The 18,658-nt window shown below is 40.5% G+C and overlaps 1 protein-coding gene across 3 annotated transcripts in view; it reads right to left on the reverse strand.

Moving 5' to 3' along the window:
• SLC10A7 (solute carrier family 10 member 7) overlaps positions 1 to 18,658 on the reverse strand; it is a 268,939-nt gene that overhangs the window by 61,745 nt on the left and 188,536 nt on the right. For all 3 annotated transcript variants that reach the window (XR_014243611.1, XM_082389035.1, XM_082389030.1), the window contains one exon: positions 6,226 to 6,309. Coding sequence is in view for 2 of the 3 variants with exons in the window: in XM_082389035.1 (XP_082245161.1) it covers positions 6,226 to 6,309 (84 nt within the window). In the remaining variant the exon portion in view is untranslated. The remainder of the gene's footprint in view (positions 1 to 6,225; positions 6,310 to 18,658) is intronic.

Genomic DNA, 18,658 nt, shown 5'->3' on the forward strand with positions numbered 1-18,658 from the left:
CTCTAGCTCACAGAAACGCATGCATTCAAAATTAAATGACTTTTTTGCTTTTCCCTGTGGAGAGAGAAGGGGAAAAAAAATCCTCCTCAGGAAACTTATTTTATTGTCTCATCTTCTACATTTTGATTTTCTTTATTTAAAATTAAGCACAAGGAAAGGTTAAAGGGGAACTAAAATTTGAATCCCTGTACTTCTGATAGGCTGAGTGACATGTCAATTACTGCATGACCTCCAAGCTGAACCCCTGGAAAAATAACACATCTTAGGTGAAGAAGGTTGATATGCAGAGGTAAGTGGGAAGTGTAACAGCCATCATTTTGTTTTCTTCATTTTTTTTCTCAGGGTATTTTCTTGTGTTTTTCTTTCTACTCTGTCTCTACACTTATAAATTGATTTTTGAGTGGGGATATATAATGGATAAGTTTTCATGTTAAGTCTGAATTTTAAAATTTCTTCAGGTGGCTTCAATTTTCTTAAGATTATTTTCTTCGTGTGTTTTTATTTAAAAACATTTTTTTAATATTTTAATACAATTTTTAAAGGTTGCTTTCCATTTACAGTTATTACAAAATATTGACTCTATTCCCCGTATTGTACAATACATCCTTGAGCCTATCTCACCCCCAATAGTTTGTTCCTCCCATTCCCCCACCCCTATATTACCCCTCCCCCTCCCCACTGGTAACCACTTGTTTGTTGTCTATATCTGTGACTCTGCTTCTTTTTTGTTATCTTCAATTTTTAATCCTCTATTCCACTGAATCCACACATTTTCATAAACTGCTTTGTTTCTTCATTAATATTCTGTTGAAATGTATAGTAAGGGATATGATATCAAATCCAATTATGTAACGCTTATTAAATATTGAGTAGATTCAAAATAATATCTGTACACTTTCTAAAAAAAGGAGAAACAATAATAATAGGTGAATACAAGAAGCACCCATCATCTACTGCACTTTTCAAAAATTCTTTCCCTCTATTATTTACTTCCATTCTCAGGAGCAAGGTCATGCAGATATTATCCTGCTCAGTTTACAGTTGTAAACAAGGGCAGAGAGACCCCAAACAGCTTGAATAAAATGTTAAAAAGCTAGTCAGGTGGATGAGCAGGGCTCTGACCTCTATTTCCTGAGGGAATAATAGCGTAGGGGTTCAAGGTACAGACTTTGGAGCTTCTTACTTTGTCATCTTGGGCAAATTCCTTAACTTCCCTACGCCTCATCTCTAAAACGGATGTAATAGTAGTTGTAGTGAGGACTAAGTTATTAAATAAATACAAAATGCTTTAGAACCAGGGACTGTACGCGGTAAATGGTGGCTATTCTTATTTCCAAGTCCCAGTTTGGTGATGTTTCTCTCACAGCACTGTTCAGCAATACATCCCACTGCATAATGTAAAAGTCACTCTTCTCTCAAAGCAATTCAAGTGAAGCCATGAAAACCGTTCATATCTAATTTTATAAATGCAAAATTTTACTAGCATTAATAACGTTAACTGCAGCTTTAGCTGGATATTATTTAATATGAAAAACCAATCTCAAACTGTGAAACAAATCACTAATGAAAGACTAGAGAATGCATAAATGATAAATAATATGCTTTTTTTTTTTTTACTATTAATTTATTGAAAGAAAAGTGGGGTTTAGCGTGCTGTTTTAAAAAATATTTTTCAAAGGTGCTGGAAATTCAATTTCATTAACATTTATTCATAAATCTCTCAAATTTAATGCATAAAGTAAGTATTTGTCACAAGCACTTAGATATATTGAAGGCTTTATCAGAAGAGAAGAAATATTACAATAACACACATTTTATTTCTTTCTAGAATTGACAGAAGCAACAATCTCCCAACCATCTATGGAAAGACTAATCTTATCTCACAGAGTCACAGCATCTTCAAGCTGGAAGATATTAAACTCCTCATCCTACAAATGAGGTAAGTGAGGTCGTAGAAGTCGTGTGTATAGCCAAGCAGTGGCAAAGACCAAACTGGACCTCACGTCACATCACAGTCAGTCAATAATGATTTCAACCCCAAAGAAGTACTGTTTGGAGAAAACACACACCAAAAAAAGAAAAGAAAATCCACTCTCAGAAATATAAATAAAAAAATGGAATGATGAAGTTTTATCATCACTAAAAGATTATGGAAAATATTTTCAACTCACCCTTCCTGGTCTTTTTCTTCTCCCTCTAGTTCCCATTGTTTATTTAAAAGGTAACAATAAAACCTCATTTAAAGATGCATGTAAAAGTCTATGGAGATGTTTATTTTCACAGTGTGGCGTTGTAACCATGATGTGATTACAGTGGAGAAATGAGGCTACGTTGCCAGGAATCTGATTCCTCTGAAGTAAATAGTACACTGAGCACTTCTAATGAGGGCTTCAGAGATTGCATCACAGAGGTTAGGTCTGTCAGTCAATTACAAATGAGCAGAGAGATAAAAGAGCAGACAAGGTCCCTGGTCTCATGGAGCTCATGTTTTTGAGGAGATAAATAAAAAGCAAAAAGAACAAATAAATGAGAAGCAGATAATGACCCATACACAGTAGAGGTTTAAACTGGATGATACACGAGTGATCGAGTGGGTAGCCTCTGGAGGAAGGGCGAGGAAAGGTCTTTCTGAGGAGGTGACAGGTGAGAGGTGCTCCAAACGGAAGTACCAGCCAGTGCAAAGGTTCTAAGGCAGCATCGAGGCTGGCCGCTTTCAGAAAACAGAAGCAAAGTCCGTGAGACCCAAGGGTAATGGGCAAGTGGGAGAGTGTTAGGGGAAGTAAAAGGGACTTGAAAATAGAGGACAGGGTGAAATAATCCTGTAAGGAAGCCGAGTAAGATATCTGGAAAGTACTGAATGACATTTTAAATGTGGGGTCATGAATTGAAAACAAGATGAGAACCGATCGTATGTTTCTCTCTAGTGAAGCTGGAGACCTAGGGAAAATGGCTGCTGGGGGCACTGAGGGGATAGGTTCAAAGTTTTCTTCAGCCAATGTTTTTATACAGCTTACACCCAACTACTGAGTATGCTATTAAATATACTTATGAGAGAGTTTCCGCTTCCTGGAAGCTCACGGGTACATTACTGTCTCTCCTGATAAATACGACGGGTGAAGTAAGATGGGAGAACTGGAGTTTACTCTAGGCGCAGGGAGTCAGAGCACATCAGAGGGCATCTCTGTCTTGAGTCTTTAGGAATGAAGAAGAGTTTGCTGGCAGAGACGATGGCAACGAGATAAAAGGCACGGAGCAGTGAAGGGGCACGGTCGGGTGACGGGGTAGTGGGCACACCACATGGCAGAAGAGGAGCCCATGTGAAGGGGTCGTGGGAGGGGACAGGCTGGGGTCAAACTGTGAGGGGCTTTGCGGGCCACACGAGGAGTGGGCGACAGGGAACCACGAGGGAAGCTTCTAAGGAGAGGAATAACATAATCTGGTTTGTTTTTTAGGACTACCCTGGAGCGGTGAACACATTAGATGGGGACTGGAAGAGGTTCCCAGCAGAGAGACAGGGTTGGGAGGTGCAGTGATTTAGACAAGAGATGGTGAAGGTGTGGCACCCTCTCTGGCATGCACGAGGCTGCTGAAAGATTTTGGAGGCAGAAATGGTGGCATTTAGTGCCTGCCTGGATGTGAGGGAGTAAGGACGTGAGGAGGCAGGGTGGCTTCTAGGGGGAGAGACCGGGGGTGTGACTGTGAATTCCCAAGACTAGAATATAAGAGGTAGATGCAAACACAGAGAACTGTTTGTTTGTAAGCAGTTGCAAACATAAAGGTTTCCTCTTTGAAAAAAGACATTAGGGTACTTTGGTACTAGAGAACTTTTTAAAAACTAGCCCTCTTGCTTTTTGACTACCTTTACTGCTTTATAATTTACTGTAATACTTTACTACTGGGCACGCAAGCAATCTAACAATTCATTATTCTCTCTGGATAAATAGTCTTAATTACATAAATAATATAACACTATATATTTAAAAAATCCATTGAATAGTGTAGACAAAGTTTGTTTTGTCCATATAATTGAAGACAAACATTTATTATTAAGAGAGATTGTTTCTGAGATCCACTAAGAGAAGAATGTGTGAGCCCCGAGTTATTATATGGAATTAATGTCAGAACCAAGAGAATAAATATGGGTTTAAACTAATACTGTCCAGAGCTGAGCAGGGCAGGTAGGTTCCTCTATAAGACACAGCGTTTCCCTAAGTGATCGTAGACCTCTCACGCACTCCCTCCCTCCCTCCCTCATCCAACACGTATTTATTGGGTGCCTACGGTCTGGGTATGTAATGGCAAACAAAGCAAATGTGGTTCCTGTACTCATAAAGCTTACCGTCTAATGAGGGAGACCAACCGTTAACAAGCAAACAAAAGATAAGTATATATTGTGACAAAGGCCAAGAAAGGACTCAAAAAAGGTGTCACAATAAAGAGTAAAAGGGAAACATACTTCAGGTAGGTGGTCCCAAGAAGGTATGAATTAAAAGAGCCCAATGAGCAATGAGTTGCAGTGGGAGGGTGGGTAGAAAGACATTCTAAACAGAAAAATTAAGCAGCAATTGAGAAAAAGCCAAGGCTAGAGTTTAGGAAATGGGCAAAGAGTTAGAGAGGTTAGATGCCGTAAGATTTATTCAGAATACCTGTTATGTGAGCAGCACTGTGGGAATATTTTTTCAAGGATTATCGTATATTTAATTAAGTGGTATTCTCTGAGTGCTTTTAAACCCTCCCCCTTTCCTGTAAGTTTAGTCCCTTTCCTAAAACTAAAATTAAAATTAAAAAAAAAAATAGCGCATGTGTAGTGGATGGTGTGTTGTGCCCCCCAGACCCATCTCTTCAGGAACGAGATGCTTATTCCCATATCTGCAGGGCATGTTGATCGACTGAAAGATCTCAGTTGACTTCCTCTTTGGGAACTGCTGCTAAGAGGGCAGACTCACCCAAGGGCATACTGTGGAGGGGCAAGGAAGCCAGCATCTGATGACGGCTCAGCGCAAGAGGAGAGAAACCAGGCATGCGTGTCTTAGGCAGCACAACTCTGAGGGAGCGGTCCAGCCTGAGGCTGTGGCACCTTCATCTCCGTCCTACTTGTCCCACTCTCCCAGGTGTTGATCCCAAGGGTTCTCCCCCATTCAGCTTCCTGCATGGAAACCTCTGTCTCAGAGTTGGTTTCCCAGAAAACCTAAGACAGCATGTAAATATTACATGTCTATACACGCACCATTTTTTATTGTTAGTGCCTCAAAGAGTTGCTTCCTGTTTCGTATCTACAGGGAATTTGAAAACGATGATGAAACTATAGAGCACTTACCTGTATCAGGTTCTATGAGGACAGAAACTTTACATGCGTCATATTTCATTTGACCCTCACAACAACCCTTCAAGATAGGTCCCATTATTACACAGTTTGATAAATTAGGAACCTGGAGCTAAGGAGATTAAACGACTTGCCCAAGGTCACATAGCAAGTAAAAGGCAGAACTAAGAGCTAGAGTCTAGTTGCTCTTAACCCAACATCTGTGCTCTCTGCCATCCTAATGTACTCTTTTTCTAAGACTCACTCACTTCAGCAGTACATTAAATTCTGTACGCTGTTACTGTGGCTACCTATGATGAAAACAATGACAACCTTGTTTTTGAATCTGTATGCTCATAATTGAATTATATGCTCATCATCAGCCTGTTCTAAGAAGTTAGAAATTTCTTCTATGAGTCTAATTCAGTAAGAATGATAAGGGAAACTAAACTTTCTAAGGTCTAATTTTAAGAGCTAATAGAATTAAATGTTTATTTTATCAACTACAGGGTCACAAATATGATCACTGCTATCAGAGAAGCCTAAGAATAAGAAGAAGCCAGTCAAATGCAGATGGTTGTCCCCCAAATGGTCATAATTGCTGAGACCTTATCAGAAATCAAGGTAATGATCTGCTAGATGTTTCCAAGCTAGCTACATAGCTACAAAGAAGGGAAGATAAATTTAAAAAATCAAGATTGTGTGCTGGTGTCCCTATATAGAGCTATCTGTAAAGCAGATTGATGTTAATTAAAAAAATAAAAAGATGAGACCTTTGTGGCTGAGGAAACCTTGTGTTTGACAGTCTTAGATTTTCATTTAACCATCTCTTCCTCTATCTTTTCTCTCGATTGTCCTGACATTACATAAGAATTCACAATTTGATCTGTAAAGAAAAGAGCAGAGAGAATTGGAGACCTTACCTGTCCAATAATGAGGGGAACCACAACGGTCATAAAAAGCTGAGAAAAAATAGATGTAAAAGGCACAGAAGAGGAGGAGCCAAGCTGTAAAACAAGAATATGAGGAGTTAGAATTACTTTAAATCAGTTCTCAATACTGCTGTTAATTAATGTCATAAATGAATTCTCTCACATGCACAAAAACTTGGTAGCTATATACAAAGAGCAAGTGAAGTTACTTTTATTTTTGAAATTCAGCACGAAATAGACTGAGTAGTTTAATATATAATTTTTATTGGGAGACTAAGATTGAAGAAAAATAACCATTGTTTTGCAATTAACTTAAATTTCTTATTATTAAATACATTTCTGAACTGTAAAGTCATTCTGTGTTCATACCGTCTGTACTCATATGGCATATTTCACCTGTAATTATAGTTTATGTGATTTCTATTTCACCCATCTGCAGATACCTAAAACAAACGAGTGTGTCTCATTATTTTATTATCGAGATAATATTTTAATTTATGTAAATGAAATAGTTTCTAACTTTCCTACTCCTCCAAAACAAAGGCAGTGATTCTCATATCCTTTAAAATTCATTCTTAAACAAAATCTTGGAAATGGGAAATCCTGAAACGGAACTTATTTTTCAACTTAAAATTTCAATATACTGCTCCTAAATCTGTACGTTCTTAATGTTGTTCAGAATTCCTGTTTTGACTCTGTCCTCACTTTTTGATGCTTTCTTTGCTAATGATTGCAGTCTCAGCTTCATAAAGATGCTACTGCCAGCAGCACAAGGCAGTGTTTCTCTGTGAACACAGTCACACATTCACATTAATCTCAACTGCCAAGGCCTGCTGTCTTCCTATTAACCTTCTAATGTTTTTTTCAAAATCTCCTTTCTGGACAGATAGTAGCGTGTTCCATAGTTGTTTATCCCTTTCACGAGTCCCTTCTGCAAACAGGTTCTCCCAAGCCATCAGTGACGATCCCCCTGGCCCTTGGAAGTTACTTGCACCTTCCCCTGCAGACCACACCTCAATTTTCATATTTACCTAAGTTTAGTTAAACTCGGAAATATCTTTCGGAACGTAATTTTTGTGAAAGATGTGGAGGCGGTAATGATGGAGGGCAGAGAATATTAAATAAAACATATAAAATATTTAGATAAGTGAAGTCAATAGCTCAGAATGAAGTGATGTGGGACCAGTGTTTTCACTGATTTCTGATTTCTGTGTGAACTGGCTTACCGAAATCTTTTCTATGCCCTGGTTTATTTTATAAAACTCTGTCCCCCATCCTCGGCCCCAATCTATACGCACTCAGAAGGTCAAGAATGTATGCCCTGTCCATCAATGGCCTGCATCCACTTAATACTGCCTTCAACACTGACCACTGGCTGTCAGTTTCACCCACAAAAAGTGTAGCCTCTAGCTTTTTCCTCTAGAACAAATATAAACGAAAGAAATACAAGCAGAAAAAATGAAACTGGTGAAGAACACATAGGATTTGTGGTGTGTTAAATGTTACATGGCTGTTAGATATTTCTTTTTAGGCAAAACCAAAGTATTAAAAGCTAATGATTACACCCTATTTTAGAGCAACGATGTCTTTGAAGTGCAAGGTATTTAACAAATCTATTCTCTCCACAAATATTAACTCTAAGGATGCTCCTGGGGCAAGGACTGAAATAAGGAAAAATATATTTTACAAAGAAACAGAGGCACTGGAAAATTAGAAAAATAAACCTTAAAGAACGAAGTTTTCAAGTTCAGAAATGTTCAGCTCAATGCTCTATCCATAGGGTTCACAATGTTTGAAGATACGCAGTAGGGTTCAAGGTGATAACCCTCAAGTAAAAAGTCTCAATTCTTGCCTGAAATCTCATGGGTGATCTCACATATCTCTGTTCCTCTTTTTATCGCAACTTTATTAAGTTATTTAATGTATTTTTTAAATGTTTTCATGAATAATCATATGAAGCTATATTCCCTCTGTCAGCCAAGTGCTTATTCCAGGAACTGGCACAGAGAATATGTTTGCAGAAAGCATAAACCTGTGCAGAATGAACAGATGAACTAATTTGTAAACATGGGGTGCTAAAAAGAGAAACACTCTTATCCAAAATCATATCCCTGTTTTTTTCTAAAAAAAACACACAAAACTTAAGTATATCTAAAAATCTCTTATTATCACGTAGCATTACAAAATCAGTTGGTATTATTCTTTTCACTGCTTGTTTATCACTAGTAACAAAACAAATTCGAATGTGCACCTGGAAACTAAGGGCATCTATTCGTGATAAAAACCAAGTGAAGAAAGGACCAGCTCACACGCACGTGTGCCCGTGTAAAACAACAGAGCGAGCCTGGTGGTGCATGTTCCCTCCCTCAGTTCTCCTCCAACCCCTCCTTAGCTCCTTAATGCTGCTCTGGAAGGGAAGACCTAAAACTGACAGAATCCTAACTGGCAAGAGACTTGTAGTCCCATTAGCTCTTTTTAAAGATTGAAAACTGAGGTCCAGAGAGAAGCAGCTTGTAATGAACACTTCTAATACCTGTGTTATGATGTGAAATTGGCAGTGCTTCTCAAACACATGCAAGCAACTCTTCAGCCAGATCTGCTCTGTGATAGAAGCCAGATCCACACTGGGAAGGCTGGTTAGTTTAACCATAAAGTATTACTGCAGAGCAGCAAACTCAGATCAAATGGAGAGAAAAGTTAAAATGTGATTTCATATATTGGGTCCATTTTGGGGGTTCTTTTCCATCCTAATTCAATCTAAAAGGGAAGTAGAGGAAAACCCATTTCAACTTTGGTGTTGAAGAATATTCTGTGTTTCACTTTCTAGATCCATCACGTAATAGACCACCTGCACGTTCAGTGTTTGGGAGCCTCTTGTTCCTAGAAGACAGTGGAAAAGGCTATGGGGTGAGGGGGAGGGTGGGAGGTTGTCCATGATCCCCAAGGTCCCTTTGTCCTCGAAAACACCCATCATCTCTGATCCACTTGATTATGAGCACAGGTTAGAGCAGCCCTCCTCTGAGACTTTGTCAGATCAGAGGCCAGAGCAAGCTAGCCAGGGATGTAAGTAGCTGGGTACACGAAACCAGACTAAGTACGGTGGAGACGTTGGGGAGGAAGTCCTGCAGGGTGGCTTCCTTAGAAGTGGCTCTGAAAGGAAGGAAACCTCAGTCCTGGGGTCTAACTTGGCGTAAGTCCTTTCTTTTGAATCGGCCACCAGACCTGTCGCTGTGGTCAGTTTGAAGATGCAGAGGTCCCCTTGGGGAGGTTCTTGACGCTATGAAGTATGCCCTGGCATCCAGAAGAAAGAAGAGTGAGCATCTGCATTTGAGAGTATGACCAGAAAATTACAAGACCCAGTCCTTTTGCACGCAGAGTTGATTTTAACTAAAGCAGAAGGAAATACGCTGCCTGGGCTATTTGGTTCTTCACATTTTAATGAGGAACCTCATGTGGTTTCTATTTCAGAGACCAATGTGTTTGGTCTCTGAAGCATCAATTATTGAAGCATCAATAATTTGCACGTTTGGATAAAGTTGCGGGTTCAGCATAAGCTTGTGTCAAGCCAGTGCTCTGGGCTTCGCTGAGCCACCCGGCAGGTTTAAAGGTCCTACGTCTCCCATTGCCAACCCGCGCTTTAAGATATCGCATGTGAAATAAACAATCCAGGCATTGGCTAATCTCTTTCAGGAATATAGTGCTTTAAAGCAGAGAACTCACAATTAGGTTTATTTGTTTTAATCTCATGCTGCGAAGAAACGTTTCAGTGAAAATTAAATATGTGGGAATTTAAGACCTTTGTGTTCAATCATTCAAATGGTAACCGGTGCCTCCTGTGGGCCAGAGGCATGTTCTCAGCCCCAGGGATCCAACAGTGAACAAAAAACCAACCCCCCCCTCTCCAGGAGCTGCTTTTTCAAAGTTGAGGTCTGTATGTGGGTCCACCCATCACCAAGTGCACACTCCTTTCTTTCCCCTGCTTATAACTGGAAAAGTTCTAGTCTTTTCCTAAGAATTATTTCAAGCATCACTTCTTTGGGGATTATTTCCAAACCCTCCTCCCCAAATGCAGACTCGGCCACCCCTTCTTTTTTGGCTCTGTGTTGCCACTGTACCGCTCAGAATCCTTGGTTGTTCTTGTTTATACATCTGCCTCTCCCAGTAGACTGTATGTTCCTGAAGGTCAGGGACGCGGTCCTTTTCATGTTTATGTTCCGGGTGCCCAGCAGAGTGACTACGTTCTACATCTAGGGTGGTGGTTCTCAAACGTTAACATACCAGACACACCTGGAGGGCTTGTGGAAACACCTGTTCCTTGGTCCCACCTTCAGAGTTTCTGATTCGTAACACCTAGCAGGAAGGACGAGGGGAGGACGGGGAGAATTTTAACTTCTAACCAGGCCCCAGGTGATGCCGTTGCTACTGCTGGGCTGGGGTTTACCTTTGAGAACCACGGAGTTAGTACACAGTATGTGCTCCAGAACGTGTGTTCACCTAATGAATGGCCACAACACACAGGTAGAAAGAGGGGCTTGACAATGTTTTTTCTTCTTTCCATCCTTCCAGCTTTCGGTAAGTTACAGAGCCCTGCTGAATTCACAGCCCCAAGAAAGGACCAGGAGCCTCCCACCCAATCGTCTCGTATAATTACAGATATGGTAACATTTATCGTGCGCTGCTCTGAATGCTTAATGCGTTGAACGATTTAATACAGCGACCCCTTGAGGCGGGTCTCATTAGTACCCCCATTTTCATATGAGGAAACCGTGGCACAGAACACTTGAACAGCTTGGACGTGGTCACCGTACCTAGAAAGTGACGGAGCCGTGATCTCAACCCAGAAGGCTGGCTGCACAACCCTCACACGTAATCCTTGCATTCCACCGCACATTAACGACAGAAGGGACGGAGCAGTGAGCTGGGGAAGGGGGCAGGAGTGGAGGCCAAAGCTGGCCTCCCCTTATCTTGTCCATGTGAGAGAAAGAGAAGAGCGTCTGTGTGTCTGTATGTGTGTTTTGTGAGGGCTGCAAGGAGATGGGGAGCTGGAGGGCAGAAGCAAAAAGACAGAGGGGAAAAAAAGAAAAAAAAGGGGATGGGAGGAAACTAGATAAGCAGTGGACGACGGTGCAGCCTTTCTCACCTGGGTTTCCGGATTTGAACCACAGGACACCGAAAATTATTTGAGTAACTCTTTTCTTAACTCCCTCAAGGATGGCACATCACTAGTACCAGGGTAGATGTATCAGAAAGAAGTTAATCCAGTACATACAAGGCCTGCTTTAGGGCATTAGGATTTAATTTTCTAACCTGGCAGAGAAAGGCTGAGTCAAACGAAGCAAGATTGGCTGCTATCGATCCATTCAACTTAGAAATTATTTGATTTGGAAAGAATCTGGGGGGGGGGTGTCCAGTCAGTGAAATTTTACAGGGCCAGACTAAGCAGACTCAGAAAGACAAATAAGTAAATTCTTGATGAAGAGACATTGACCATCTGTAAAATCATAGTTATCAGCCTAGTTAGAAAACAGATAGTGCGTTTTAAATCACTCCTGTAAGTGAGCTGACCTGTAAGTCGTCATTAACGCACCAGGTCCTCACTTGCTCTCTGTGTAATCAGCCTTTTATCTCCTACCAGGGAAATCCATTAGCCACAGGCATTGCAACTATTTGTGTCCCTTCTCAGCTATTAAAACATTATTATATTATATAATTCACCCTTGATGATTGCTCTTTGCTTTCATGAGTACCACATTCAGAGAAAAATAAGAATAGATATTTATAGTTTATACTGTAGAGTAAAGAATGTTAAATCTCCTTTGTGAGGGAATCAGGAAGAAGCCACTTCAGACCTATATAGAGAGCAGGATGAGTTCCCTTCTGGCCCAGTTCTGGCCCCTCACCTACATTACCCAGAGTCCAGCCCCAGGCGAGGGAAAGAAGGAGGGGACTTGCTTACTATTGGATCTAACTTTCTTGTACCCATACACAGACATTATGGATGTTCATAAATACTATCCTCTTCCCATCACAAAGACAAGGCATTCAGACAGAAGAAGGGAGAGTGTCCCTAGGCCTTGATCCCCTGAGCCCTTCTACAGTCCCGTCTTTCCCCAGAATCTATAGTCCAGTCTGTCTCTCATTCCATGCGAACTGAACTGATTACTTACACAAAATCAATGACTTTTAAGTATACCAGCTGACAGGCTCAGTAGAAAAATGACTGTCATTTTTATGAAAATTAAGAATATGGTTGTTAAAAAGCCATATTGATTTGGCTGCATGTATCAAACTAAAGATGGGTTATGGCATGGAATGTATATATGTAGTTGAGGAAATGATCCCTTTTATTTATTATTTATATATCTAGATGCATGGTAGTTTTCCTTCTCTGAGCAACAAAGAAAAAAATAGGTTTTAAATGATTTTTTTAAAGATTAAAAAATATGTAAAACATTTCTTTTTGTTATCTGCTAATTTAAAATGTAAGATGAAAAGATTACCTTCCAATAAGTGATGGAAACTACGTACAATTGTAAGTTCTGTTTATTCAAACAACACAAAAATTGTAGTGAAATGTGCCCAAATGAACTGTAGATCGGCTTATCGCCCACAGAGGAAAGCTGTGCAGAGATGGGCTTCCAGGACATGGCGGGCTAGAGGCAGAGATACGCAGAGGCATCTAGAAACAAGCCTTGTCCCTTATTCCCTGACCACAGGACTCGGTCTTGTCAATCCTGAGTTTGGTTCAGGAACCACAGCTCCTGCTGTTACTAACAGTCCCTTAAGCAGATGAAGTTTTAAGTTCCTCCAGAAGAGGGACCAACAGGCAAGGGTGGTGTAAGGAAGCAGTGTCCTTCTCACTTCAGCCAGATCGTAACTGCTTGGGGAGCAGCCGCTGGTGTTGCAGGGGGGACCAAGGTGCAGGGAGAAGCCTGGCTAGGACGGCGCTGCACCTGAGCTCATCCCTTCAGATAAGTCGGCCAAGTCCCAGAGCAGCGGTGGACTTGGCCTCTCTGGGTCGATGGTCCTTGAAGGGGGGTGGGGGTGGGGGGAGTTTATCAATGTTGCTTCTAGAGCATTTGAAAGTGGCTTACCAGGTGCTCCCCTGCTTCCCCATGATTTCAACAAGGTCTGGGGGAGCCCCGGGACGAGCATTTACAAAAGACGCCACAGATTATTCTGCGTTACAAAATTCTCCCTGCGTGAGAAGCATCCCTGCGTGATTTATACACGCAGTCAGAGGATAAGCTGTTCTCAGGCTCGAGGAGATGGATCCGGTCTTACTTGCTTTAGGAACAAACGCTCCTGGGCACATGGTGGAGAGCCCGGCTCTGTGTGGAACAACTGAGGCAATCAATGGGATCGTTTCTCTTCAAGTGCTTTATGTTTTATTATCATTTTATACGTCGCACATGTATGTGACCATCAGTTCCCATCATTGGGAACATACTACAAAAAATAATCAGAGTACTGTACATGACACTAATGTCTGTATTTGTTGTTTTTGTTTTTAGTGATGGGATCAAAAGTTGAAGGACTTTCTATCACAGGTAGCCAAGTACTAGAGAAACTAATGATGACCGTAGCCTTGAAAGCTGCCACTGACATCTCTCCCCGACCTTGACCTTGCTCTTCTGTGAACTCTTATGAAATTCAGTCTGAATCACATAGTTTAGTAGTTAATTTTTCCTCTAAATTTCTTCCATAGTCTTTATTCTTCTTTACCTACATGAGGTTTAAGTTTCTTCAAGGCAATAATTATGCCTTATTCTGTTTATCTTTCCTATGTTACCTAAAATACATATGTCCAGGAAGTAGTAACTGAGTGCTGATAAAATGTCTTAAAATCACCTGTCTCCTAGGAGGCATGCTTTGTAAGCAAAACCTGGAAGGAACGCTGCCTGAAAGCGCCCCGTGTTCTTGACTAGTCTTTGAACCTAAGTTTTCTCATATAGGTGAGGATACTACCTACCTCTAAAGCTACTCATGCTATTCACATGGTAATATGCATAGAGTATCCATTATATCTACTCAATAAAAATTATTCTCCCCCTCTCCCCACCGTCCCCCTCCCCTTCTGGAAAAACAAGGTTTCTTTTAAAGTGTCCTGAGAATTCCAGCTGATTGGATTTAAGAACTGCTAAAATGGAAAGTAACAGAAGAGACAGTCCAACGAATGGAGCATACAGTTAACCTAGAAACAGGGCCTGGTGTGCATGCATGGAGGTGCACGTACATGTCTGCGTGTTGTGCACATGTGTGTATATATGTCCACGTATCACAATGCCTTCTAAATATCTGCTTGATGAGGGGCCAGATTTCTAAGAAATCAAGTCATATAAAATCAACTAATATAACAGCAGAGCTGGTGGTGCTCCCACTTACTTAAGGGGCGCTTACATTACTATTGAATGGGTAAGCATGAGGGTGAATGTTTATTAAATATCCTAAGCTACTGATGTGACCATCGCCACATATGAAGATGGGCTGATCTGTAACTCTGAGAACATGACTTTCAGCAGTGGTCCAAGTTTCCGCCCTATGTGTTTCCAGGGGTCTTGATGTTGAGCTGACCTTTGTGGCTGGGGTGGAAGTGAGGCCTTGATTTGTCGTTCCAATGGCACAAGCTCAAAGCGCTACTGACTCTCCCCTGCCACACAGGAACTTATTTAAATAAAAGTGGTGGTCTACAGAATTATGGGGCTTGAGGCCATGACAATACCAGCTAATATCTGGCTTCCTTAGATCATAATTGCATAGAATTAGATTGACCTGTTCCATGGTGTGAACATAGTTATCTTACCTTCTTTGTCTTAACTTTAGAGGGAGTAAGAGAGAAGTTTAGACGTTGCTTCCTTTCATTCCTCACAGTCACCAAGATGTAGTTGGGAAGAAGGTGTGAGGGAGCTGCTAAGGAGACTTGGGGGGACAGGGGTCTACAAAGGCAGGAGCTTCATGCTGCCCAATGGACTGTCCCTGACCTCACAGCCTAAGTGCTTGACTCGGCACCAGGGCCTCTGCATCTTCATTACCCACAACACTCCATTTCAAGTTTTCAAATATCTCTCTTTCAGTCTTCTCTATTATTTGCTGCTGAATAAAAACTGTAATAATGGTTGGTAAACAGAGTGTTAGTGAGAAACCACATCAAAGGAAAGGAAAGATCTACAAGTTTTAAGTGATGTTAGATATGACCGAGAATCAGAACCACGCACATGAAAAAAACCTGAAGTAAGTAGGAGATCCCTGGAGAAATATTAGAAGTTTCCATCTACCTCTCAAATTAAAAGTTTTCCTCAAATTAAAAGTTTTCTTTCAAAAGGAGGCTCTGCTACACTGTTGGTGGGAATGTAAATTGGTGCAGCCACTGTGGAGAACAGTATGCAGGTTCCTTAAAAAACTAAAAATAGAGTTGCCATATGATCCAGCAATCCCACTCCTGGGCATATATCCAGAAAAGACAAAAACTCTCATTGGAAAAGATACATGCACCCCAGTGTTCATAGCAGCACTACTTATAATAGCCAAGACATGGAAGCAACCTAAATGGCCATCAACAGATGAATGGATAGAGAAGATGTGGTACATATATACAAAGGAATATTACTCAGCCATAAAAATGAAATCATGCCATTTGCAGCATCATGGATGGACCTAGAGATTATTATACTAAGTGAAGTAAGTCAGACAGAGAAAGACAAATACTGTAAGATATCACTTATATGTGGAATCTAAAATATGACACAAAGGAATTTATCTGCAAAACAGAAACAGACTCACAGACAACAGAGAAGAGATTTGTGATTGCCAAGAGGGAGGAGGAGGAGGGGGAGGGACGGATTGGGAGTTTGGGGTTAGCAGAGGCAAACTATTACATATAGGATGGATAAACAACAAGGTCCTACTGTACAGCACAGGGAACTACATTCAATATCCTGTGATAAGCCATAATGGAAAAGAATATGAAAAAGAATGTGTGTGTGTATATATATATATAACTGAATCACTTTGCTGTACAGCAGAAATTAACATTATAAATCAACTATACTTGAATATACTTTTTAAAAAAGCTTTCTTTCAGTAAAAAATTATTGTAAAAAAACCCACTTCTCCTATTAAATAAAATGTTTTCTTTTTTAGTAACCTCCTTTGAAATATTATGATACTTGTGATACAATTTCTACCTTGGATTTTAATTATCTGTGAATATATTCTATTTTCTCTGTTAAATCATAAATTCTTTGAGGGAAGCATCAATGTCAGACTGATTGTTGTAATATTCACAGTGCACAGTAGGCATTCAAACACTGAATAAAAGAATGAATGTTTTAATATTATTGAAAAAAGTTGTAAGTTATTTGTCATAGCAAATATAAAGTAAAATTTTATGGCTCAGGCTGGAATCCTAACCTGCGAACCACTTATTTATCATGTGAATCATTCTAATCATTGTTCACCCATCTTCCTATTCCCCTCCTTCCAACATTTATTGAATATTTGGCACCAGAGATAAGTTAATGAATAAGATAATCACGGTTCCTGGCCCAGGCAGACAAAATCCAGGGGCTGCTGACCACTGGGAACATTGTTTCAGAAGGACAATTCACATGGAATTTCAAGTAATGTACTTATAAGTATAGTTTTTTGCTAGACAAGGCCTTTATTTACCCTTACAGATTGGAACTTCATGGTCTGATACACATCTACTAACAAAATAAAGACAATCATTTCTGCCCCCGCTCCATAGCAAAGGTATGTTATCCAGAAAATTGAGGTGATATATGTAAAAAACACTTTGAGTCTTGGGAGTTAATGGTGCTATTTCAGGAAGTTTCACTGCACTCATTGCCAGCCATGGTAAATATTGGATTCATTTATACACAAGTTTATAAGATTATAGATGATTATAGAATCTTAAAGTTTTAAGACTCAGCCCATCATTAAGGTCTGGACTAGGGACCATCGCTGCATTTCATCAGATAAGTGCTTTTGCAAAACCTTGACATCCTTCCTGGTATTATTTTCTATTTTCCTTTATAAAGTGTCAAATTTAAATAACTAGCATTTGCTGGTTCCTTACAGTTCACCACAGGCTTTCCCATAAATGAACTCATTTCATCTTCTCATAATTCTCACTTTACAGAGGTAAAAACCGAGGCTAAGAAGGGTGAAAGAAAATCCACTGTTCACAACAAATACTGGCTGCAGAATGAACCAAAACAGGATGCTTTCTCCCCATACCACGCCACCCCTGCACAACAGACTGTGAGGGAAGTGAAGTCAGTCCCTTCAAAATGGCTTTACAATAAGGAATGTGGCCCTGAAGGTAGAGGATGTGATGAGGACGTACGAGTCTTAAAAGTGGTCCTAGCCCGACTCTTTGAACAGAGGCACCTGTCCACCTGTCCAACTGTGATGTAGTGATATAGTAAGAAATATATATTTGGTCTTTGTTCCCAATTCCTAGCACAGAGCTTCTAAAACCCTCAGAACTTCCTGAGGGATGGGATGATAAGAGTGTCTTTTGTTACATTATTTGGGTTTTGTCCCCAGTACCTGGCACAGAAGGGTTCAGAGAGCTTCCGGGTTGGTGAATGCACCCATATGCAGGGTGGGTGGCGCACCCCAAACTCCATGGGACAGAAACTCCTGCACTTGGGACCGTTCTGGACCTTCTTCTATGTACCTCTTCATCTGGCTGTTTATTTGTTTCCTTTATAATTAACCGGTAATAATAAATAAAGTGTTTCACTGGGTTCTGTGAACAGTGGTAGCAAATTATTGGACCTGAGGAGGGGGTTGTGGGAGCCCCCTGATTTGTAGCCAAGTCGGACAGAAGTGTGGGTAACCTGGAAACCACTACTTCTGATTGGCACCTGAAGTGAGAGGCAATCTTGGCAGACTGAGCTCTCCACCTGTGGGGTCTGCATTAACTCTGGGAAGTTAGTGTCAGAATGAATTAAATTGTAGAATACCCGGTTGGTATTTGCAGAGAATTGGAGGATCGCTTGGCATGGAAAACCCACACCTTTGGTGTTAGAAGTACTGTGAGAACAGAAACAGTTTTTCTTTACCAAGCATCCATTCAAAAATGCTTTCAAGTGGCTTCCATAGCCAGGCATTATTTTGAGCAGTGGGGTTTTAGCAGTGACCAAAACATAAAGTCTCTGCTATCTTGTGATGCTTTGCTCTAGTTAGGGAAGATGGATAATAAACAAATTAACCAGTGATTAAGATGTCACGTGAGAAGTGCTAAAGAGGAACAATTAAGAATGGTAGGTGGGGAGAGAGTGATGGAATATATTATTCCTAAATAATAGGAATTATTGTTCTTCTCCTCTAAAATGACATCTGACCCCAGAAACCTGATGAAAGTGAAGAAGGGAGCTGTGTGGATATCCAGGGTGGGGAGAATCCATGCTGA

The sequence above is a fragment of the Balaenoptera borealis genome (genome assembly GCF_965194805.1).
Source record: "Balaenoptera borealis genome assembly, chromosome: 4".
Classification (NCBI taxonomy): domain Eukaryota; kingdom Metazoa; phylum Chordata; class Mammalia; order Artiodactyla; family Balaenopteridae; genus Balaenoptera; species Balaenoptera borealis.